The sequence below is a fragment of the Canis aureus genome, chromosome 9 (assembly GCF_053574225.1).
Source record: "Canis aureus isolate CA01 chromosome 9, VMU_Caureus_v.1.0, whole genome shotgun sequence".
NCBI classification, from domain to species: domain Eukaryota; kingdom Metazoa; phylum Chordata; class Mammalia; order Carnivora; family Canidae; genus Canis; species Canis aureus.
The window spans coordinates 42,218,839-42,244,483 of record NC_135619.1 but is presented as its reverse complement, the minus strand read 5'-3'; the positions used below and the strand labels follow the sequence as shown (position 1 = coordinate 42,244,483).

General features: G+C 41.4%; 2 protein-coding genes across 4 annotated transcripts in view; one reads left to right on the top strand and one right to left on the bottom strand.

The window, feature by feature from the left end:
• Positions 1-15,666, top strand: part of ZBTB25 (zinc finger and BTB domain containing 25) — a 58,653-nt gene extending 42,987 nt beyond the window's left edge. Inside the window, exon 5 of the transcript XR_013386334.1 lies at positions 15,639-15,666. The gene's annotated coding sequence lies outside the window, so the exon portion shown is untranslated. The remainder of the gene's footprint in view (positions 1-15,638) is intronic.
• The window catches only part of MTHFD1 (methylenetetrahydrofolate dehydrogenase, cyclohydrolase and formyltetrahydrofolate synthetase 1), a 123,610-nt gene continuing 98,937 nt past the window's right edge, over positions 973-25,645 (bottom strand). For 2 of the 3 annotated variants that reach the window (XM_077909589.1, XM_077909588.1), the window contains exons 13-28: positions 24,330-24,376; positions 23,588-23,695; positions 23,374-23,448; positions 20,188-20,290; positions 18,099-18,175; positions 17,330-17,470; positions 16,007-16,075; positions 15,442-15,553; positions 15,202-15,341; positions 12,517-12,558; positions 10,048-10,148; positions 9,030-9,207; positions 6,429-6,536; positions 5,735-5,887; positions 2,529-2,622; positions 973-1,225 (exon numbers count right to left, since the gene is read on the bottom strand). In XM_077909589.1, coding sequence (XP_077765715.1) covers positions 2,533-2,622; positions 5,735-5,887; positions 6,429-6,536; positions 9,030-9,207; positions 10,048-10,148; positions 12,517-12,558; positions 15,202-15,341; positions 15,442-15,553; positions 16,007-16,075; positions 17,330-17,470; positions 18,099-18,175; positions 20,188-20,290; positions 23,374-23,448; positions 23,588-23,695; positions 24,330-24,376 — 1,544 coding nt within the window. In that variant the 3' untranslated portion in view covers positions 973-1,225; positions 2,529-2,532. The remainder of the gene's footprint in view (positions 1,226-2,528; positions 2,623-5,734; positions 5,888-6,428; positions 6,537-9,029; positions 9,208-10,047; positions 10,149-12,516; positions 12,559-15,201; positions 15,342-15,441; positions 15,554-16,006; positions 16,076-17,329; positions 17,471-18,098; positions 18,176-20,187; positions 20,291-23,373; positions 23,449-23,587; positions 23,696-24,329; positions 24,377-25,645) is intronic. The other variant, XM_077909590.1, reaches the window with a different exon arrangement.

Sequence of the window (25,645 nt, the reverse complement as noted above, 5' to 3'; positions counted from 1 at the left end):
CCCTTATTTATAAAATAAATTCCCTGCAAGTCCCATTCCAGATGAGGTCTTACAGGACATTTACAAAAACATGAGAAACAGTGAACTCTGTGTAGACTGGGCCCGCATGATGCTTTGGAACAGGAACTGACATCATTGTGTACAATGTGCCAGGCACAGCACAAAACATGGTGAAGCTGGGGCTCTGCACTTGGGACTCCTTTGCCATATGCCCCCACAGCACCGCCATCACTTCTTTGGATGGCAAACTGTATTGCAACACTGAGGTGAATCTAGGGAATTAAATATAATAGAACCAAGGACATGGGGAAAAATACTGCTCCACTGATACCAGTAGTGTTTACACTGGCATCAGTGGGGATGCAGCATCTTCTGGAAGGATCCAATGTAGGAAGACAAGGGGGAAGAGGAAACAAAGAATAGGAGAGAAAGAGAGACAGAAGCTAAAGAACAAGAAGAGAAGGGAAAACATTTCAGGGAAAAAAAAACATTCTGGAGGGAGGGGTGGAGCCCAGGCACAGCTCAATAAATATTTGCTGATCCAACAGAGCAGGTAAGGTTTACCTACAGTTAGTGCTTTATGACCATCCTTCCTGAGAACAAAAAATAAATGGAGCTAAAGCTATGACAGAAATGGAATTCCAAGGAAGTTCAGGACAAAAACTTGTATAAGCAATACTTTCTCCGGTTAAAAAAAAAAAAACAAAACAATATAGAAAGGTATATGATAAAAAGGCACATTCTCTATACCCTACTTCCCCCTTCAACCCCATCAGGAGATCCCCTGATGATGTGTCCTCCCAGAAATCTGCAAGCATGTGCCATTTACCCCTTTAAACACAACAGTGTCATAAAGTACATCTTGCAACTTGCTTCTTTGGTCCTGGGCTCTGCCGACAAATGGGCTCACACAGGATAGCAGAGATACTGCAGCAGTCTGTGAATGCTAGAATTTATATTTAAACATCCAGATCGCAAAATCATTTCCTTTTATTCTGTGGCACTTCAATAAAGTAAGTAGACTTGTGCATGATTTATGTTAATTTATACATGATGGTGGGGATTAAGACCAAAGAGAGGCTTCTGGGGGAATTCTTGCTCTTTACTTCCTAAGATCTTCAGGGCAGGGGTTGACTTCTCTCGACTTCCCCACACTTCCTAACCAACAGTCGGCCTGAATGCACATTGGCCAAATGTTTGGAGCAGCATCTTGAAGAGAGGCAATCTAGGAGGAAAAAGAAACGAGAGGTAAATACTCCTCTACGAGCTGAAACATGTATCCTCTCCCCTTCTACACTGCAGCATCCCCCTCTTGTATGGCCAAATCTGTTAACATTTCCAGCCTTTCCACATCAGTCTCTTACAGGGTTGACCCACAGACCTGAAAACAACACATGGCACTTCCATTATGGCTATGTGAATACTGTTCAAGGCCAGGCCAGGCATGAGCCAGAAGGATACTTCCAGCATCACATAAGCCTTCCTGAAGAACAGTGTTCCCGGGCAGCAAGCACACCATCTTTTCTCTGAAAGTGGTTACTTCTATAAGCAATCATCCTTATGGTTGCCTAGAAAAGGACTACAGTTTGATATCTACCTGGACCATTACTTTTTGAAACACTGTGAGAGCTTTAATTTTGCATTATTACCCTTTGATACTCTTGTCTTTTCTAGCACTTTCTAGTGTTTCTCAATTCCTCCCTCCTAGACTTTTAACTCTGGGTCCCTTGCAACTGTCAGGATTCCCCTTCATTACTGCCCAGATCAAGATTGGGTTTTCTGAAAACCATGTCTTCCTTTTTCTTGGTTTAGTCTCCATTTTGCCGGAGGACATTGCTAAATATCTTCCTAGGAAGAGAGGTGGGGTGGCAAACCTGCACGTGTCTGAAAATATCTGGATAGATCTGGTGGGGCGTAAGTGCAGGTGGAGAGTTAGCTTTCCCTGGAAACCTGGAGGGTATTCCTCCTGTGTCAAAAAGCCCCTTACTGCTGATAAGAAGTCAGCTGTTCACTCTAATTCCTATTTTCTCATAGGCCAGGATTTTTTTCTTTTCTGGAGAAGGCTTTTTTAGGCTTCTTAAATGTTTTTGAAGTTTCAGCTGGATGTGTCTAGGGAAGGCTCCTTCATTGTGATGAGTACTTAGGGACCTTTCACTTAAGACCCCAAGTACTCCTGGACTGGTCCTGTTTCTTCCTCTTTTCTACTTTCTGGGACATTTGCTCAACTCCTGCCTGCTGTCTACTCAAAGTAGAAGGACCTTTAGCCTAGCCTCTGTGGCAGTCCCTCCAAAGTTTACTAGACGGTGGCTTTCTTCTCTACACTGCTCCATGATAAGCCATGCTCTTCTACCAAAAATGTGGAATATTTCCTTCATTGGTCACAGCCAACTCTGCCTTCAGTGATGTTTGGAAAAGTTTTGAAAGCATTCAGATTTGCATTTTCAGAGCTTTTGCTGGAGTTCCATAATTCATAAACATACCTCCTAAGGAAAAAAAAAAAAGCAAAATTCTTACCAGTAACAACTCACCTGTTTAGAACAACCCATTCACCTGTTCAGTTTCAGGGTCCAAATCAATATCATAGAAACAGGGCCGAGTGGGGAGTCCAGGCATTGTGCTCATCTAGGAGATGTGAAATAGCATAAAAAATAAAGTGATCTTTATTTCCACCTTCCCTTCAGGTAAAAAGCCCAAGGCACAAAGACAGAAAATTATTTCATAGTTGTCAGTAAAGTGGTACTCTTCTTGTTACTCACTGAAAACCAAGTCACTAATCCCGTCATGACCCCAAAGAGAAACCCTCATGTCCTTCCGCAAGCCAAATGCCAGGCTTCACTACCCTCTTCCACACTGACATTTGCAAGTGGCAGGAGGTACTTCCACCTTCAACCTCTAGGGAGGCGGTAGGGGTGGGGTGCTGAGGAGTCACCTCCTTCCCTCTCATAAGACCAAAAAGAGGTACAGGGCTTGTCTGCTTTTTAATTTTGTTTTAATGAGTCTTACGTTGATGCCTGTATTATTTTGCTTCAGCAACACATTAGGAATTAGTATCCTTTGACTTGGGCTAAGACATTTCTGTACAAAACCTAGATAGCTTCACAATCACTATTCTTACTGGTCCAGTTTGGCCTTCTAAAACTGAGCTCTTAATGCCTATGGATTATATTGGTACTTGCTTCTTTTCTCAAGACTTGGCTTTGACAAATACCTACTTAGCTGCAAATCCATAAGGCTCATAAGTAAAAACTCAGGACACTTTGACCTGTAAAAATGTCTTATATAATGAATACATACAAGTTCCAAATCAGATCCAGATAGGAGAAGAATTTAAGCTGCACTTCTACAACTATAACTTACCAGAATATTCTATAGAGATCTGACACTGGTCTCTGTTCATAAACTCTGTAAGCAACCGCTGGGTGTGGGAACAAAAAGGTGGAAGGAAGGGATTGTTCCTCAGACCTAGCAGAAAAGCCTGAAGATGATATTAAAGAAAATGGGCGTGTGCTCACTGATGCAGACATACATGAGCATGTTGCTAGAAAACTCTAAAGATGGCCCTCAATACAGTGATTAGGATTTTTAGTATTTTTACTCTTTGTCAAAGAGGATTTTCTCCCCATAAACACTGGTCATATTGATAGTAAAAAAAAATTTTTTTTTCCTAAAGATTTAATTTATTTATTCATGAGAGACACAGAGAAAGAGAGAGAGACAGAGAGAGAAAGGCAGAGACACAGGCAGAAGGAGAAGCAGGCTCCATGCAGGGAGCCTGATGTGGGACTAGATCCCAGGTCTCCAGGACCACGCCCTGGGCTGAAGGCAGCGCCAAACCACTGAGCCACCCGGGCTGCCCCCCAATTTTTTTTTTAAAGTAGGCTCCACACCCAGAATGGAGCCCAAGTGGGGCTTGAACTCATGACCCTGAGATCAAGACCCGAGCCAAGATCAAGAGTCAGATGTGGGGACGCTCAGCAGTTGAGCATCTATCTGCCTTCCACTCAGGGCGTGATCTCAGTCCAGAGATTGAATCCTGTCCTGTGAGGAGCCTGCTTTTCTCTCTATCTCTACCTCTCTCTGTGTGTCTCTTATGAATAAATAAATAAAATCTTTAAAAAGAAAAAAAAAGAGTCAGATGTTTAACTGACTGAACCACCCAGGCGCCATGGATGATCAAAAAATTTTTAAATGAAAAGCTTATATAGGGATCCCTGGGTGGCGCAGCGGTTTGGCGCCTGCCTTTGGCCCAGGGCACGATCCTGGAGACCCGGGATCGAATCCCACATCGGGCTCCCGGTGCATGGAGCCTGCTTCTCCCACTGCCTATGTCTCTGCCTCTCTCTCTCTTTCTCTCTCTCTCTCTCTGTGACTATCATAAATAAATAAAAATTAAAAAAAAAAAAAAAGAAAAGCTTATATATACATACACATATGAACTTAGATATAAAAATCCTACATGAAGCCACCACTACCTTAAATTGACAAAATACTCAGGCAGCCCAGGTGGCTCAGTGGTTTAGCGCTGCCTTTGGCTCAGGGCCTGATCCTGGAGACCAGGGATCGAGTCCCACGTTGGGCTCCCTGCATGGAGCCTGCTTCTCCCTCTACCTATGTCTCTGGCTCTCTCTCTCTCTCTCTCGGTATCTCTCATGAATAAATAAATAAAACCTTAAAAAAAAAATTGACAAAATACTCAAATTCTGAGCCCTATTCAGGCCCCAACAACAGCAATTAGAAGGCATTAAGAATAGTGATTGTTAAGCCCAGAGAATGTGTAGAAATGTCTTCTCAGTTCACAGTGACTTCTAATGCAAGAACTTGTTTTCAGTGAGAAAATACTCAGCTGGGCAGGGTGTATTTGTCTCTGAGCTCCTGGCAACCTCAGGCCTGACTAGGGTCAGTTTGGCCTTCACTTCTATAGGCACTCCTCTGCATGCACATTAACAGGGACAAAGCAGACTGCAGCTCTAGTGGTTTCTTTTTCATTGTGAATTGGCTGTTTAATATGTCAGTCTTGTACTGAGGGTAAGTACAAGCTGCAGATGTTGGACACTGGGCAGATCAAAGGGGAGAAACCAAGGCACAGGCTCAATGTTAACCTGGATGGTCAGCCCAAACTGCCAATATGCCTTTGCACACCCCTTTCCCTCCCTGTTAACAAGGCTCATCTTTCAATATACATAAAGTTCGTAAGATAAAGAAGCATTTGATAACTAATTCATCTTAAAGTGGAAATAAGCAACCTCATTTTTCATATCTACAAGGTTCATTTGCCTTTTAAGGGAGAAATTCTTTACTCTGAAACAAGGAATTCCCTGAGTTTTAGGCATAAGCTCCAGGCCTGTCAAGAGCCCAGAGGTTCAGAGCCTCCGTCCCTACTTCAAAGGACGGTTGGCAGGAGTGAGTTAATCTGTGAAAGGCGCCCAGTGAATGTCAGTTGTGATTATACATTAGCACTATCACAGACTATCGATCAGGCCTGTCCTGGATTTCATCAAGGTCATACTGCCCCTGGGAAACAGAATTGTTATTCATTACAAGCAGTCATGGTTTCATACTTTAACTGACACCAGGATGGTCCAAAGCAAGAGGATTAATCCTAATAGGCCCGATTCCAGCTTGCTCCTCAGCAATGAACTCTGCTCAGCTGGCACTTGCTTGATGGCTTCAGTGACCAATTTCAGACAAGAAGCACAGATGAACAACCCACTCTCTGCCTGTACCACTCACTTACCGTCCCTACCAAGGGGTACAGAAAACCGGCCCCGACGCTGGCACGGATGTCACGAATGGGCAAGACAAAGCCTGTGGGCACACCCTTTTGCTCTGGGTTATGAGACAAGGACAAGTGTGTTTTGGCCATGCAGATAGGCAGGTTCCCAAAGCCCTGGGGAGAGAAGGGAATAAAGCAGGACAAATGAAAAGATGATAATGTAACACAGGACATCTGGGCATTGTGATGATACAGATTTGTCAGCTTGTTTAAAACATCTAATTCCCTTTATACCCACCTGTACTTCAGGGACCCTGGGCTTGATTACTATAGATCAAAAAGAAGAAGAAGAAGAATCTCTGTTGCATGAGAAAGTAAGTACTCACAATCATATTCCAAAAGTGAGTATTTAATTTTCATCTATGTAGCCAATTAAAAATGAGTTTGGAACAGACATGAGAACACTACTGAAGACAGGTTCTCAATATTTGAGGAAAAAACCCTATTTCTTCTTGGTTTTTCCACACATTCATATACCACCTCTGGATAGATAAAGGACTAGACCACCTAATTCAAACTCAGTATTCAGAAGGAAGAGGGCTACCATCCAGGGAAGTGAGGTGGTGGGCACCTGGGATAACTGGGATAACTCGGGAGCTCTGACTCCCAGACTTCTCTGTAAAGAGTTGAAAGAACAAACCAACCAACCATCTACCTGTTTCGTGTAGACTTCAGCTTTGTGTTGAGCTTCAGGAAGCAATTCTATGTCGTCAGCCCCATAGATTTTCTGTGCGATGATCCTGATTTTATCCTCAACTGGGAGCTAGTAGACAAGAAAGAGAGGAGGATGCCATGACTGGATACACATGATGGCGCTGACCTCGAACAGGGCCTCACTCCAGGCTCAGAGTTCCCAGAAGGGTGAGAAGATGCTTTACATACAGATACGCAAATAGTTTGAGGTATATTTGAGTTAGAAACATTTTCTTTTAATACCAAGCTCCAAAAATGTAAATGGAAAATGTCCCATAGAGGTAAAATTACTGTGTGTGTATGTGTGTGTGTGTGTGTATACACACACGTGGCACGCATGCACATTTAGGATCACCTTAGGTACATCATAAACAATACTACTGACTATCAAAGAATAACTATTACTTCATAAATACAAAGAAATGTTCTAATGCTGGAGATCAGATTCATGTCAAAATAGACCTGGGATACTACTGATGAAACAAGGCAACCAATATCCATCTAATAACCCCCAGTTTGTATAGGAGAGGCAAAGGCTATTTTTAACACAACATATTGATTGTGGATTACTGTTGCTTAGAAATAGTCATAAAAACCAAATCATCTATGTATTAAAATTAGGCAATATATCTGATTCTATGCTCCCTAGCACGTAAGGCCAAGAAGACATATTGGGAAAATGTTGTTTCCTGAAAGGAGCAACAATCTATAGAGATAAAAAGTCCTTTTTAGGCTAAACAGTGATAATTTATGAAGAGGCTTTGGATAATGGATAAAAATAAAATGTCTATTTAATTAGGGTTTTATAAAGATGCGACCAGAGATTGCTTTCATATGTGTCTTATCCCTGGAGCTTCATCAATGCCAAGGCACATTCAGAACTTCTGAAGCACAAGTCCTTTCCCTGAGGTGTGACTGAAGACCAACAGATGCTAAACAAGACAAAAAGTGGCAGCCTCCTGTTTGTTGGAACAGAGAGAAGTTTTAAGTAGAAATGAGAAAAAAAAGTCTTCATCACTGCACTTCTTTGGGGCTTCCTGCTGCCTTTCCAGGACTGGGGTTCTGAACTCAGGCACTGTGGATGGGCCATAGACAGAGCATCTATAAATGCTTTTGTTGCATTTGTTTATGGCATTTCCTAAAAATATGACTTGTTGAACAGATATTCAAACCGGTCTACAAAACAAAAGCTCAATAAGAAAATGTCAGTGTCAATAGGACAATGTTAGGACATTTGTCAGTGTATCTTATCTGCAAAGGGCAAACAGAAACAAGACAATGTTAATTCAAGAATACCGGCGTTTCTTCCTTCTATCTTTTTATGGCTGTTTTTGAAAGTCTGTGATTATCTTTTAGGAACCAAGCCAAGAACTAGCCTGGAAAATACAAGGAGAATTAACTACTATACCCATCCCATGCTCCTAACAAAGTTTCCAGTTGTTGTGGGCATACTTACTTAATGTCCAACCACAGCCTGAAATACATTACATGGACAGAGAACCGAAAACAAAATATAACCCTATAGTAAGAACAACCTTTCTCTAAATGAACTTTTTTTTTTTTTAGGATTTTATTTATTTATTTGACAGAGAAAGCGAGCCTGCACACACACAAGCAGGGGGAGCAGCAGGCAGAGGGAAGGGGAGAAGCAGACTCCCTGATGAGCAGGGAGCCCTACGTGGGGCTCAATCTCAGGACCCTGGGGTCATGACCTAAGCAGAAGGCAGACGCTTAATTGGAGCGTCTTAATTGGCTCAACCACTGAGCCACCCAGGCACCCCTGAACTAACTTTATTATATCACAGAATAAGCAGTGCTTCTTATAGTTACTCAGTGATGGAAAGAATGCTGAACCTTGTGGGGGTGCTTTGGCTTTGCACTAAGAGTCTCTCCGAACTTGAGGCAGCCCCAAATCAGGAAGTGAGCTTAGGAACACAATGCTTTCCCCTGTTACTGGGAAGTGGTCAGAAAACTCTTCTGAGCTTGATGTAGCCCCTGCCAATCTGCCACAACATAGCTGGTGCCTTGAGTTAAAAGGCTATAGTGAATTACACCATAGGTTCTACATTTAACCCTTTCCTCTGCCAGCAAAGGGAAAGTACTATGAGTCTTTTTAAAAGCTAGGCTGAGGGCGCTTGGGTGGCTCAGTGGTTGAGCGTCTGCCTTTGGCTCAGGTCATGAACCTGGGATCCTGGGATTGAGTCCCGTGTCAGGCTCCTTGTGGGGAGCCTGCTTCTCCCTCTACCTATGTCTCTGGCTCTCTCTCTCTCTCTCTCGGTGTCTCTCATGAATAAATAAATAAAATCTTAAAAAAAAAAATTTAGGTTGACAGCCAACCTCACCCTGCAAGAGTGTTCTTGCAGAGACCGCTACTCTATAAGTAAGCAGCAACATGCACTGGTAAGAAAGCTGTCTGGGGTTGACAGCCCAGGCTATGGTGTTGTAACTCACCTACGTGGAAATCAAACCCACAGGGCTGAAGATGCTAAACACAGGCTCTAAAGAGAGGCAGCCACACAGAAACCTCATTGTGCTTTTTTTTTTCATACAGAAAGTAACTCACCTTGAGGTCATAAAGGAGCTGGAAGCTGCTGGGTGCTTGAGCTGCTCTCTGGACAGCCTGAGCTAGGGCTAAGGCACCCATACCCCCTTCTGCCCAGTGCGTGCATTTCACAGCATCAAAAGCCCCATGTTCTTTGGCAAGGCGGCTGACGAGGTCCAGCTCGGCCTCCGTATCTGTCCTGTAAAGGCAGCCACTGGTGTTAAAACACTGATGACAGTCGGCGAGGACAATCTCTGTCTTATGTTTGCCATTAAAATTCTTGTCAGTTAGTCACTGATAAATGGAAACTAATCAAGTAATACTGACTGGCTTTGAATCCTGGCTCTACAGTCGACTATCTGGGTAAGTCTTGGCCAGTTGCTTAATCCTCAGGCTTTGGTTTCCACGTGGTAAAATGAGAATAACCATAGCACTTATTTCACTGGGATGTCATGAGGTTTAGATGACAAATATAAGCAAAATACTTGAACATTCCAGGCACATCAGGAGTCAATAAATACTAGCTTTTTAAAAATTGTGCCTCCCATTCTGCTGTGTTTGGGCCATTATAAGCAGACCAAACTAGAACTACAATACCCAAACAGCCTACACAAGTTCTCCCTTGCATGAACATTTCTAGCTCAACGTGTTCAATTCTGTCAAGATAACATCCCACTAGACCCACAGAAATAATGGAACTCTGTAGGGTCACAACCTTCTAATACCATAAAGGCCTCTAGAGAGCAAAAAGAACATTTGACTTCCAGTCTGTGTGTCATCTAGGGGAGAAGGGGACCCGTGGGAGCCAGATCTGACCCTGGACCCTTGATGGGAGAAGTGGCAAGTTTTCTGTGGCATCTGTGGTGCCTCTCACACCACAGGCTCTCACTGATGGCAGCCAGAGCAGAGGCTTAGCAACCAATACCAGTAATTGATGAAGAACAAAATAAAGCTAAAAGCAGTGCTATACAGTTAGCTCCAGGAGATGGTTTCTGACTATTTTTCATAGTCCCCGTTGACTCCTCCTCTTTGTACTCACTTGAATGCATTCACGGCCACGACCACAGGAACTCCAAACATTCTGGCATTTTCAATTTGTTTCTTTAAGTTACTGAAGCCTTTTTCAACCAGCTCCAGGTTCTGTAAAAACAAGAGGGAAAGTTCCACAAGGTCAGTGGCAGGTTCTTCTTACAAGGGAACCTGCCTCCTTGAGCAAGTAGCCACTCACTGTCAGAGAAAGCCAACAGCCCACAGCAGGTCTGCTGATGCATTTCTCACACCACAGTGAGGGGGCGCTATGGGGCCATAAACTGTGCCAGCCTGCAACACTGGAGTGGAACTATGCTTGTTTCCTGGCTGTCTTGAAAGCCTGAGAGCTGGTATAGCTGCTGTCATCGAACCACATCTTAATAGCATATTTGCTGTCTGTAGGGAATTAGTTTCTTAAGTAAATTATATTTACAACCTTGTGTTTATAGCTTTTATGTACCCATATGGTATAAATTGACTCTACTCAGAGTTGCACAGACCCTTCCATCAGAAGACAGCCCCTAGCAGAGTGCCTGGTGTTCATTATACAGCTGCCATAAGTGCTGGGGGAAAACATGAAGTGATCAGTGATGCTTTCAAAGGTTCTAATGAACTTGACCGTGAACCTTCAGTAGGAACAAAAAAAAAGATAAACACCATCTTTAAGAACCAAATACTATGACATTTAAAGGAAAGTAATCAAGGAAACGTACCTTTAAATATGTTAAATGTTAATGGCAGCATTGCTTGCAGCATTGGAAAACTGCAAACACAAATCTCCTTCAGTGGGGATTGGGCCAGTGAATTATGACATATATACACTCAATAAACATGTATCATGCAGATGTTACAAAAAGTGAAGTAATCTGTATTAACATGGAACCTATCAAAGATGCACTAAAGTGTACCAAAGTTGCAAAACTATCGACAGCTTAATTAACTCTATTTTTGGGCAAATACAAAAAAAAAAAAGTATATATTCATGAAATTTTTTAAATGTTGAAAAATATGTACCAACCTATTCAGGGGGCTCAAATCATGTATTATATCCTTACGTTGTTTAATTTTTTTTTTTTTTTTTTTACAAAAAGGATGTTACTATTACAAGCTTAAAATACATTAAGTATTTTTAAGATAAAAACATAATAGTCTTATGTGAAAATAAATACCCTGGATCATGAGCAAACCCCAGCAGACTGGTTTGTGGATTCAATAAAACAGCAGAAAAAGGGGGTAAGATAAAGGTAGAAAACAACTGAGATTATAAACATGACTTAGGCTTTTTTCCCTTTAGTAGCTGAAAACTAAAATTAGGATTTGATATTCTAAAGAGCCCTGCTTTTACCCCTAGTCACATGAAAACCAATTAATATGTAAGGCTGATTGAGAACAGTTTCTAAAAAGTAGAATTTCTTAAATGAAGACACCAGCTGGGCCAGTTAGGGGCAGTCACTCTAATTAGACACAGGAAAGGCTGTGGGGTGGCAGGAAGGCCAGAACTGTGAATTCCCCTCCCACGCGTGAATCAGACAAATGACCATAAAAGGCAAATCATAACTCAGAAGACAGGCAGACTCAAGGCACCAACAATTCCTTTCTAGCTGCTTCTGAAATATTTCATTTAGGCTTGAACAGTGGTACTGTATTGCTTGACAATTTAAGTCTCCCAAAAAGGCAGAAAAATTGAATTAACGGTGGCGGCAGCTGACCTTGCCATTTCATGCAAGAGTGTCTCTCACATAACCAACCAAACAGGCTCTATAGATGTTTGAGAGCAAGTGATATAAATATGAAAAGATTCCAGCTCACAGTTCTGTGAGCTCCTCCCTGATTGCTCTATACCAAATCAGCTTAGAGAAACTTCACCTAGCAAAATAACTAGGATCCTGACCATATATTGGCCTTTTATTGTGGATTTAAATCTACAGAAGAAAGACGTTTCAAAAAAAAGTCCCTACTTGCTTCACTCAGGTGGAATTTGGTAATTAAGCAGCCAATTCGAGGAACACAGTGAAATGAACAGTCATTAGTCTAGGGCAGGGTTTCTTAACCTCAGCACTCCTGACAGTTGGGGCCAAATGGTTCTTTGTCCTGGGGGCCATCTTGTGGGTTGTAGGGTGTGTAGCAGCATGCCTGGCCTTTACTCAGAGCCAGCAGTCTTCCCTACCTGAAGTCAAAGTAATCAAAAATGTCTCTAGACAGGGCCAAATGTCTCTTGGGAGCAAAACTGGTCCTGCTTAAGAACCAACTACTGATCTAGAGCAGTGGCTTCACCGGTAGCCTCCATGGGGCAGCTGTTCAATGGAGCATATCTTCCCAACTTTATTCACTGCAATTCTTTAGCACACACTGCAGGCCTTTTAGCACCCTTGCCCCTAGCAGCCATATGCCCACTCATTTCCAAACAGACTGGGTTGAGAAACACTGATTCAGGGTGTGGTGCTCTCTAGGACAAGTGATTAGAAATGAATGAAGTTACCTCCACTATGTAAGCCTCGGGAAGAGGCAGTCCAGCAGTAACCTGGAAGGAAAGGAAGCAAAGTCAGAGGCATTTTCTATTTACAATGCAGTTTTAGCTTAAAATGATGCCTTACCAAGTGTAAAAGCTGCATCCTAGCTGGGGAGGGGTGGTTTATCACAGAATAGGGTTGTTTCCTGCCCAAAGGATTTAGGGTCTTTGACCAACGCTACCGCACACAACAAAAAAATGACTGCTGTGAGCAGAGTGAGAGACCTCTGTGGTCTGAGTGAAGGAGGCAAGAACAGATGTGAAGGCAGTAGGACAAGGGATGTGTCTGTGACGAGCCCTGTGATGGGTTCCTGAGCTGGTCTGTAGAGTCAACCCATGTCTTTGTGGAGCTGAAGTAGGGAGCATGAGCAATGCAAACAAGAGGGATACAACACAGGATTTTCTCCCTCCACCAAAGTATATTTAAGGTGTCAGAACACTTAAGCAGCGAGTTCACTGTTATGGAGGTGCCTGGTGCCAATTCCAAGGACTCCACTGTGAGCAGTGTACAGTGCCTTAGAAGTTTTCAATTTCTCAGCTTGGTCTGTTCCCATTCTGTGGAGATTATGGTACTCCAACTCCAAAAGGGGCTACCGACAGGCAGGGCAGGAAGCAGGGAGCTGAGCCGCCATATTCTAGTCCTACATGTAGCTACAAGAGGGAGTGAGAGCAGCAGGTCTGGCTCCCTGACATAGCTTTATATGTGATGCTAACCTCTCAGTACTGCCCAGGTTAAGTGTCTGGCATTATTTTCCAGACCTTGAGATCAGGAGGAAACAAGGTGCAATGGTGTAAGAGGTATAAGAGGAAAACATGTTGGTTATAACTGGGAAGAAAAAGGGAGTCGATCCTGCTCTCCTAAGCTAGGTGCCTAGCTTTGGGTGCCTTGGGGACAACTGAGAGTAGAGACATGTGCTGGAGTTGTGTTATGGCAGTGGTTCCCACAGAGTGATCTGGGGATTTAATCCTTTCATGGAGTCCTTAAGGTTAAGATTATTTCCATAATAATTCTAAGATATCATGGTTCTTTCCACTCTCATTCTCATTGAGGGTACAATGGACTTTCGAAAGAATATGTGACATGTGATCACATGCTGAAGATGAGAGTCCAGTGGTCTTCCACTAGGCCAGATACTGAAGAGGTGGGAACAATATACAATGCTTACATTTTGTTTGGGAAAATATAACAACTTTTCATACAAAACACACATACATAATTTTGGTGGCATCTGGGTGGCTTAGTCAGTTGAGTGTCTGAATTGGGCTCAGCTCATGATCTTGGGGTCCTGAGATTTGAGCCCCGTGTCTGGCTCCATGCTTAATGGGGAGTCAGCTTGTCCCTCTCCCTCTGTCCCTGCCCGGTTTGTGCTCTCACTCTCTCAAATAAAAAAATCTTGGGATGCCTGGGTGGCTCAGCCATTGAGCACCTGCCTTTGGCCCAGGGCGTGATCCTGGGGTTCTGGGACTGAGTCCCACATTGGGCTCCCTGCATGGAGCCTACTTCTTTCTCTGCCTGTGTCTCTGCCTCTGTGTCTCTCATGAATAAATAAATAAATAATTTTTTTAAAATCTTAAAAAATATATACAATTTTTGTTAATGTCAATTAACAAACTCTGGCAATTCTTAATAGAGTAAATATCATAGCTATAACCTATCTAGACAAAGGTTCTTTCAGGTCCTCAATAATTTTAAGAGTATAAAGAAGTTCTGAGACTAAAATGCTTGAGAACTATTGTTATGAAAATCTCTGATCACTACATTACGAAACACTGATTTTAAGTGGAGGAGGTCTTATTTCTCAAGTTGCACGACTGGCCTCTGGAATTTTTTTTTTCTTTTTAAGATTTTATTTATTCATGAGAGACACATACACAGAGAGAGAGGCAGAGACACAGGCAGAGGGAGAAGCAGGAAGCCCGATGTGGGACTTGATCCTGGGACTCCAGGATCACACCCTGGGCTGAAGGCGGCACTAAACCGCTGAGCCACCCAGGCTGCCCTGGCTTTTGGAATTTAATAAGGCTTGGAATTTAATACTTCTTCAAGAAATTTCTGAAAACTATCACCATGTCTTCATGTGCAGGTGCTGGAAAGGAATTAAACTAATAGGATAAAAAGTGCAATTTCTAACTAGTAGGAATTCAGGAAAACAGAAAATTCAGGTTGAAGTTGAAGATAAAAGAGTCATGACCTAGTTTCTATTACCCGGAGGCAGTCCTGGGCATCTCTACCTTCCTTCTCCCTCCCAGGCCAGGCTAGTCTCTCCAACATGTGCCTTTCAGGAAGGGGCTGACCCTCTGTCTCAGAAATGGCTTGGTTGATGGGCTGCCAGTGTCACTATTTAGAGGGAAAACGGGACTTCTTGAGAAAGAACAGTCTGAACATAAAGGAGTTTTTGGTGGGTATAGCCAATCACCCATCCTTGGTTTAGATATTATCAGATGGTTCCCTCAGAAACACTGGCCATGAAGCCAATTTCCATGAGTGGTAAGGTGGCCACCACAAGAGCTATCTAAACATCTCTTGCTTTTGGCACCCTATTAATCATGCGGGTAAGAACAGGTTAAAGAAGAAATAGGCACAAGGCATCCCAAGTTCCTTTTAGCCTTCAGACCATTCCTGAGAATCAGATTCTTCAAACTGTTGATCCTCACCATGGGGCCGCCTCCGTGCATTTTAAGAGCCCTGACAGTGGCAACAAGCACCACTACATGAGGGCGGAGACCAGAATACCGGCATTTGATGTTAAAAAACTTTTCCATTCCAATGTCTGCTCCAAATCCTGCTTCAGTCACTGTAAGTAAGGAGAAAAGCAATGGTAAAAAGGCCATCCCAACTCCCTTGATGTTAAAAGGAAAACACAGTTTATTCACAGATTTTGCAAAAATACTCACCCACGAACCCTTCAGGGCCAACAAGCTTGAGTGCAATCCGGTCTGCAATGATAGAGGAATTCCCATGTGCGATGTTAGCAAATGGTCCAGCATGAACGAAAACTGGAGTGCCCTATGGAAATCAAGACGTCATGAGAAAAGCTGCCAATCCTGCTTCCTTTTTTTTTTTTTTTGAAGATTTTATTTATTCATGAGAGATAGAGAGATAGAGAGAGAGAGGCAGAGACACAGGCAAGGGACTCCAGGATCACACCCTGGGCCAAAGGCAGGTGCTAAACTGCTGAGCCACCCAGGGATCCCAAGCAATCCTGCTTCCAAATGGGATCATGTGGTCAAGAGTATGAATGTTAGTTGGAATCCAAAAGAAAAAGATTTTTCAGAAGGAAAAATACAAAGCCACCTCTTTTATATTTTGGCAACATCCCAATCACAACAGTGAGAAAGAATGGGAAGAAAGAGAGGAGGGAGTAGAGAACTCTTTGACTCCCCCAGAGAAATGTGCTTTATAACCACTCTGGTCTGACACAGAAGACTGATTCAGGAAGGCAGGAGTCACTCTGCTCACCTCTAATGTCTGCATGAGATTAGGCTTGATTGCATCTTTCATAAGCACTGTCAATGCACCACTCACCCCCTACAAAACAAAGGCATGAAGCATTGTTTCCTAACAGCAAAAAACCCCAACCTTTTGAACTAAACTCAACATTCTTATATCTTCCTTTTGTAGCCATTGTGCACCGATCGGTACTTTCACTAGAACCAGACCATCCATTTACTTATTTTTTCTGTATATACTACGAGATTGTCACTTATTTTAAGTAGGAAGAACACACAGAATGAAAATGACATTCACATGTAATTTGTGGAAAAACATGTAACTCTGGAAACAAGCAGCTCAATCAAGCTTTGTTGCTGACTGATGAGGGAATCCATTTTAAACTAGTTTGTAAGCGCAGAAATGCTAGCTCTTACAGAACTGAATTATTTCTAACTTTGATGTTTGGGCAGAAATGGCTGAAAACTAAATTCAGTGTGTGTTTTCCAAAGCTGAAGTTGAAAATGTATCTAGGAGTTCAATACAAACTCTTAAATATCAGGCCCCTCTTTTAAGCCATCCAACCATAGTTGAATGATAAAGCTATGGATCCCACCTATATTCAACTTTGGTGATTTCTAACTTACTGGTTTGGGTGTAAAAATTTAGAACGATTTCCTTTCTTATATACATTGACTCTAAAAACAGGAAATTCATATTTTCTCCCTTTTCTGAATTCAGCTGACAGACTGCTAATCACAGGCCAAATATTTGGGTGTATGTCAACACAAATAGGCTTTCAAAAAATTGTAATATTAATTACAATTAATCTGTAATATTACCTCATTCTAAACCTCATATTACCACATAGATGGTATGGAAATAACTCTGAAGTGAACACCTAGCCTAGGAGGACCATCAGACAAACCAGCTAAAGAGTTGTCCCTAGTGTGGTTATTAGGCAGAGATGGAGTCAACAAGCTTCATGATAAAAGGCCTCTGTGCAGGGAGGCCTGTCATGGGGGGAGGCCAAGATGTGACTCCAACCTATCTGCCAAGGACCTCACTGGGACATTTGACATTCTCTACAAATTGAAGTCATACACCCACTTTTAGAAATACTTACAGGCTGAAGATGTTGCTCAGACCATCTGAAACCTGTGGCCTATTACTGGAGCATACTACCTATTACTCACTATGAGATACTTTTTAGAAATTTCATAATTCTCTTGTAAGTAGCAAAATCAGAGAGAATTGACCAGTAACTGCTGGGATAACCTAAGACAACAGACGCACAGGCATCACCACGCCCCTGTGTACCCACAAGCACCCTCTGAGCACCCAGGTACCCACCAGATCTTCGGTACTGATAGGCTCCCCTTTCTTGCTGGATGCCACCACCATTTTGCTCAGTCTCTCTCTCATGTCTTCTAGTGAACTGGTGAGAGCCAGCACAGCCATGATTTCACTGGCCACAGAGATATCAAACTGGGCCTGTTGGCAAGGAAAAGACACAATAGGCAACACTGCATTAAACCAGAAGCGTGAATTGCAGAAACAATCCTTGTTTGCATCTGAGGCTTATACAAATAGCTTAAAAGGATAGAACGACAGAAATGTACACAAAGAACTTAATGAAAATAATTCTCCAGCAGCAAAAATTTATAATCAATTATTCCAAGACCTTGAGCTGCCAACTTTTAAAAATAAATGTTCCAGCAGGACCAAGAAATCTCTACTGAAGGCAGCTTGTGATCATGCAGTGATGGTTTCCCTAACACACAAGGAAACAACACGGAAGCTCTTACATTGAAGAGACCTATTGTAAATGGCCACCAAAAAAAGAGGCGGTTTTAATCCATTTATGTGCAAGGATATTCACTGGGGGCTTTCCACCTCCAGGAAAAAATGCTGGGGGAAAAACACAGGTGACACATGGGATTTATTGCAGAAGCTGTCAGGAGTGCTCAATGCCACACACCTACTCACTTCCATTTTAAAAGGGAGAAAGCAGAACAACACCTGGCAGTATCAATCGTATGGGAGAGGACGGAGGAGGACAGAAGCAGCAAGGATCTGGCTCACATGAACGAAATTTGCTTAGAAAGGAACAAATAGCTACCGTCCGTGTGTGCCCTTTTTCTGTTGGAGCCTGTCCGATTGTGATCTTCCTTAGGAATCTATCGTTGGTATCCAATACTATGGTAGAAAGACAAGACACAGAACAACTTTCAGTAAAAGGACCATAGAGTTAAGCCAGAAGTCTTAAACAACAAGTCCAACTTAATGACTGTCTATTAATGTTTGATTTCAAAACTGATGGTGAAGCTAGAATACCGGTTCTATTCCATAAATGAATAGGAATTATTTTTAAAGAAGGATTAAGTTTATTTATGTTTATTTACTTAAAAAATAAAAGATTTTATTTTTAAGTAATCTCGACCCCCAATGTAGGGCTCAAACTCATGACCCACAGCCCAAGATCAAAAGTCATATGCTCTACTGACATCAGCCAGCCAGGTGCCTCTAAAGAAGGATATTTTTAAGAAATGCGGGGTGGCTTGGCTTTATTCTGTCTAGAGAATTCAAATTAACTGGAAATCTGGAGTTTATTTTAAAGCCCATTGCATGTGAAAAGAAAAACAAAGCAGGCTAGTTTTTTAAAAGGCCAAAGTTATTGTTCTGTGGGATGACTCACTGGCCTTACACCATCCTGAGATATAAAAGAGCCATCAATGAAGGGCAAGGCAAATGCTTTTGGAAGCATGTGAGGTAACAGATACGTTCCTTCGGCACACTTAGAAGAAATCATTTCCATTCTGATGGCAGAGTACCCAATTATATGCCCTTGGAAAACATGGTAAAGATCAACCAAATAACTAATCTTAATTCCACTTTTCAAGGTCAGCTACTGTTAACATTTTAGTGTATTCCCAATTTTGTTTTTTGTGTGACATGCCAAGCAATAAAAAACACAAAATGAACAACAAAACACCAGTTCACACTCTAAATGGGTCAAAGGGGAGAGCATTTTTAAGGCACTTGATAATATGTGAAATTATTTTCCATAAAGACTGTAATAACTTAAATCCCAAAAGCAGTATCTTGTATAGTGCGTGGGCACTGCATGCTCACACACACACACACACACACACACACACACACCCCATTTGATAAATGAAGGATATAATGTACTGTTGGAGCCTATTCTTATTTTCAAAACTAGGTCAAGTTCTTTGTATTTAATTTCTCTATATAAAATAGCTAGTCAATAGGTATAATCCATTTTTTCCTTGTCTACTTCAACTTTCCTAGAAAGCATGAATTAGACATAAAGCAAAGGAAAAGTGAACAAGATACTAAATTTTCAAAATGGATCTTTAGCTTATTCCTCATAAAATATACCGTCTGTCTAAAGCTATTGAAGCAAAGGAAGAGAAATATCAATGTGGCTTTAGATATTAAGGGAGTCATCTTTAAAACGCCATTAGTTAGCAATAGTTACTGAGGCAATGAAAATCACAAAAACAGTCAATAAATTTGGCATTAGCTGCATTCTGCATGACTGGATAAAAATTCCTCCTCAGCAGTGACATAGGATAGATAGATGTACTGTTGGTACCAAATAAAATTCTAAGCCATGACAGCTGTACTTAGAGAAGCAACATATGGCAGTGAAGCCAGGCAACTCACTCACTAAACTGCCAACTGTTTAAACCTTGAAGGCTACCTACTTTCTACAAGAGTTTAATAAAGTGAGGTAAAAATGAGCAGGCAAGCTAGAGAGTGACAAGAAAAAGCAAGTCACTTTATGCCAGACAAGAGTTCTGAGGGTAAAGAGCAACATGATTCAAGAAGTGATAAAACGTAATTTCTCTACTTCATGACACCAAAACTTTTTGCATGAAACTTGCAAAATGTTATTTCTGGTGTAGGCATGAACCTCCTTGAAACCACCCTCACTCCAATCAACACTGAAAAGCCAGCAAAATGTCCAAAGAATCTGACAAAAAGACGTTTGATTACAACTCATATGGAGAGAGATTGACAGAGGTGGCTAGAAAAACAAGTAAGTCACCATCTTGGTCACACCTTAACCATGAAAACACCAACACACAAGCTTCTGGACCTCACACTTTAATAATGCACAAGGACAGTGAGGGGTATGCAGTATAACTGAAGCAACTGGGGGATGTAGACTGCACTGGTACCTCTTTGCCAAGTTATGGTTTCTGGATCAATGTCCAATCTTGCAAATCTGTTTATCTCGTCATCAGTCAGTGTGGTAGGGTCAGTTTTTTCAATACCCAGTCTCTAAAGAGGTAGGAAAATTAAAACATATAATAAGGCAAAACAAAAGCACGACAATTTTTAAAAAAGATTTATTTGTTTATTGGAGAGGGAAGGGGGCGGGGAGAGAGTGACGTAGGGGGAGAGGCAGAGGAAGAAGGAGGGAGAGAAACCCAAGCAGACTCTGCACTGAGCACAGAACCTGATGTGGGGCTGGATCTCATGACCCCAAGATCACTACCTGAGCCAAAACCAAGAGTGGGACGCTTAACCAACTGTGCCACCCAGGTGCCCCAAGCATGATAAATTTTTAAAAAATGTATTCTCTATCTCCAGGTGGAGTGCCCTCTAGGAAATATAAACTGTGTTATATTTAGAAGGCAAAACTATAATCCCTCAGGCTAAAGCTTTATTTTCTACTTATACATATACAGAGACATTAACATTTTATCCCTATAACTGAGCTCCAGAGGCACTTCCTTAAACCTAGCCGTAAATAAGCCTAATGACCAGCAAGTGTTGTACCTAATTGACCAAGTCCAAACATATTGAAAGGAAAAGCAAAGTGCAAAGTTTTCTCAATCAGACAATTGAGAAGCCCAATTCAAATGATATATTAGACAGGGCAAAAGTAAGTACCAATTGCTAAAAAATCAATGCAAATCACTTTTCCTTGCTTTTTATATAGTGCTGCATTTTCACTGCCTTCTTACTGTTCCAAAAGGCACAAAAGAGGTTTGTCTCTTCTTCCTCACAGAATTTGGAAATTTTATTTGTTGACAGTGTACATGCAGGTCACATCCTGAAATGGAAAGTGTCTATAAAATGTGTTCTCCATTTTTTCTAAAGTGTGGTAGATCTGAGTAGGCTCCAGCAAGTCCTGTTTCTTCCCACAGTTCTCTTTTTATGCCGTGAGGGCTTTGTCTTAAAATTTCAGATGTTTTCAGAGTTGGCCCTCACTGGCTCATCAAATTGGTCTCACAAGCTTAGTATATGACGTTGTTTACGGAAGTCAGCAAAACTCTCTGTCACTAGGCTGAGAATCTGCCATTGACAGCCCACTCAGAGTGAGCCCATGGGGACAGACTGGGAGAGCACCGTGACCCAGGGGATGCTTGGGGACCCAGGAGAGGTTCTAATTCCAACCTGGTGTGAGGTACTGTAGCCTCAGGCAAGTTCCTAGATTTCAAATCCTAAAGCTTTTAAAAAGATCAGACGGGTTTAAAATCAGATTTAGTACACATCTGACAGAAAGTTCCATCATCAAAGGTAAGATCAGAAGTTGCCTGGAACGCCTGGGTGGCACGGTTGGTTGAGCATCTGCCTTTGGCCCAGGTAGTGGTCCCGGTGTCCTGAGATAGAGCCCCGTGTCAGGCTTCCGGCTTGGTGGAGAGGCTGCTTCTCCTCCCCCTCCTTGCTTGTTTGTGCTCTCTCTCACTATATCTCTCTCTCAAATAAATAAAATCTTAAAAAAATAAAAGATCAGAAGTTGCCTGCTCTTTCCATGGCACTCTGCTGCCTCTCCAAACATGACTCTTTTATAAAGTAGGATAATAACTAACTTACCTTATGCCCAGCATTTTTGGGGGTGTGAAAACAAAATAAGCTAAGACATAATCATACTGTGTAAAAGTCACTTTTTCGCATGTCAAGAATAAAAAGGCATATAAATAAATGAAACATAACTGTAAAGCAAGTAGAGCAAAATATAAACAATGCATCTCAGTAAAGGGGAGTTTCATGTACTATTCTTACGGCATCAAAATTTAAAGTTGCAAAAAATTAAAAATAAAGTAAGTTTAACTATTGTTGATAATAAGTAGCACAAGCTATTCATTGAATGCTTACATGTCTCAGGCTGTCTAAATAATATATGTCTATATAATTACCAATAATCGCGCCTCCTATAAACCTCACTGGCTACAATACTGCCACTGCGCAAAGCTAAATAATGTATATGTCTATATAATTTCTTTCATATGTAAAAATAACAAATTACTTTTTATTCATTTATTATTATTTATTATTATTTATTTTCAAATTTTATTTATTTTTTTTTTCAAATTTTATTTTAAAAACTCTTCCTGTGCTATCCCTTTCTAGTCACACTCTCCCCAGATCTACAACCTCTGGCACCCACTGATCTATTCTCTATCACTCTAGTTTTGCCTTTTTGAGAATGCCCTATATATGGCGGCATACGGTATGCAGCCTTTGGAGACTGGCTTCTTTCACTCAACATAATGTCTCTGAGATTCATTCAAATCATCGTATCAATAGTTCATCCCTTTTTATTGTATAAATGCAACAGTTTATTTATCCATTCATCCACTGAAGGACATTTGGGTTGTTTTTAAGTTTTAGAGATTATTAACTAGCTGCTAAAAACATTCATGTTTTTGTATGAACACAAGTTCACATTTCTCTTGGATAAATACCTAGGAGTAGGATTTCTGGATCATATGGTACAATGTATATTTGTTTGATGACTATATATTCGTAATGTAAATTCAAATAAAATATGGAAGTAACCACTCTTTCTCAAGATCCCAGTGCTGGGAAGAGCAGGTATTCAAATTCCAGGAGCTGCTATGCTGTCATGCTGGCACCCTGACTCCTACCCATGCTCTAAAGGACATATCGGTCGTCTTCCTAACTGAGAGGCAGGTTGTGGGTACTCTCCTTATTCCAGGACTAAGGACTTATAATTTGTAGATGAATGAGAACCTCTACCACCTATCATTGCTATGCATATAATGACCTTAAGACTATGGTTAAAGGGATCCCTGGGTGGCGCAGCGGTTTGGCGCCTGCCTTTGGCCCAGGGCGCAATCCTGGAGACCCGGGATCGAATCCCACATCGGGCTCCCGGTGCATGGAGCCTGCTTCTCCCTCTGCCTGTGTCTCTGCCTCTCTCTCTCTCTCTGCAACTATCATAAATAAATAAAAAAAAAAAATTAAAAAAAAAAAATTAAAAAAAAAAAAAAGACTATGGTTAAGGATGTAACTTGATCCTAAATAGGTTACTCTAAGGAGATTATTTCCTTGTGTCTTTATCAATCACCTAATTTCATACAATACCAAAAATGAAGAAGGAAAAATCTTACCTGTAACCTTCGGATTTGGATATCAGAGAACTTTCTCACTCCATTTACTGATGGTACCAAACGATTAAAGAGAGCCTTAAAGAAAAGGAGCAAAAGGGCTTTTTTTCAATGAGAGGAACTGCCTCGCTACCTACAACATCAGCACTCGAGGAACCAGCATTAATTTGGGTGCTTTAATCCTTTCAAAAGTGTCCATGAGGCCCCAGCAGCCTACCTTGTCTGTCTGCGTCAGTTCGTGGAACATCCGGGCATCGATGGCCGCGGCGACAAGGTTATTCGCTGCAGTGATGGCATGGATGTCACCAGTGAGGTGGAGATTAAACTATAACACAGCAGAGGCCACATCAGGCTTTCAACTTCTCTGCATCTTTCCAACCATCAGTATATTGCAACCAAATCAATCCCTATGTTCAAGCTAACAGAAGACTGACAGCAGTACAGTTAGCAAACAAACACCAAGGACAAATAGCTCTTGAAAACATAAATTAGAGAGACTCTCTCCTCAAAAGAAATTGGTGTTTTCCTTAAGTGACATGTCCGGGAACCACAAACAACACACCACCCACTTCAACAGCAATTCTGGACTGCTGAGGACATGCTCATGTCCGTTAAATTGTGAGCAAGGAGGAGTACACGAGAGCAACTCTATGCCTATACAGTGTCCCCATTTCTGCAGTTACCACCCTGACTTCGCCTTGTGTTCGTTCTTCCCACTGTCACACTTCATTTGATCTCTCACTTAAAATTATTATTCCCACCAAAAGCTCAGACCTTGAAGTCTTAGTCATATCAAAAAACTAAGCCATCTCACAAGTCTGCATCTTAAGATGTTTTCCCCTTAAGTGTTACTTCTGATGAGAAACAAATCCACTAAGAGTTCTACAGGAAAAAGTTAATCTCTGGAAGGAAAAGCTATAATAAAGGGTCTGATTCAAACCAAACTGCAGGCACTTTACCTCTTCCATGGGAATGACCTGTGAGTAGCCACCTCCTGCAGCGCCACCTACAGGACAGGTCAAGGGTGAGACTCATGTTAAGTATGCTTTCTCCACCACTTGGAAATCAAATAAAAGCAAATTGATTTTTGTCACTGCTATGCTTATTAACTACTTACTTCTTTCAACCATTTGGATAGCTTTGATCAAGTGTTTTTTAAATTTTCTTTTACCAGGCTAAAACACTTTATCCTGTTCATGTGAAATAGTCTTTAGTTGAAATCTGGGTCTAAATGACAAAACCACGAACACATACATACCCACTCATCTTTAGAAACAGGTTCCCCATGATTCCTAACATCGGTTCAAAGACCCAGCCTACAGTTACATAAAAGCAATCCTGTTCAATTTCCTACTCTCATAAATGCTACTCTGGCATTTTAAAAAAGCAATGTTTAAAATACACATGCCAAACACAAACACAGAGACTGCAATTCTTCCTAATTAGGAGACATATGTTAGAAAGCAGCTTAGCTGTTAGCTTTTGCTGGACCATTTGGATTATTAACAAAAGACCAGATAAAAATGTTCTGGTTATGGGGTTATCAGTGAGATGAATGTCAATTTGAGGCTCAGATTTTGTGCGTTTTTTTGTGAGGCAGAGACCAGGCAACAAACATGAGCAGAATACTGGGTTCAATAAGCAGAACAAGAGAACGGTTCATTCTGAAGCTGAAAGAGGACTGTTATAAGCTCAAAAGGAGAACTAAGTCAGTACATTTATAAAAGATATTAATATACGCAGAAGGAGAAAGGTGTACCCTGCGCAGTAATCACTACAACAAACAGAACATGTGATACTCTCACCAAGCAAATGAGAGAGCTATCTCTAAGAACTTAAAAAATAATTTTAATTAAAAGAGCATACTGACAGTACTACAGCTATGAAAAACTAAAAGTGAAGAATGATTAGTGATGGCGTGTCTTCATGCAATCAGAAGAAACACTGTGCTGACAGTGCTGTTAAAGCTCTTGAAATGGACATGGTGCCCACCTCTGCTACTTAGTAAAAGTGCCTTTAACTAAGTTATCTCATAAGTCCCAGTTGCTGTTACTGGGAAAACAGTGATAACAGTAACTATTTAATATTAAAAATAATATAAAATGCATAAACATGGCACAAAGCATATACTCGGTAAGGGTAGGCTTTTCTTATTCTCAACAGGGTAAAAAACTGTAGGGCTTGTCTTTGTTTCTAGAAAGTCAGTGTGATGATTAGTAGCTATGATCACCTTTATTGTTACTGTGACAGTTGACCATTAGTCACATAAAGTATC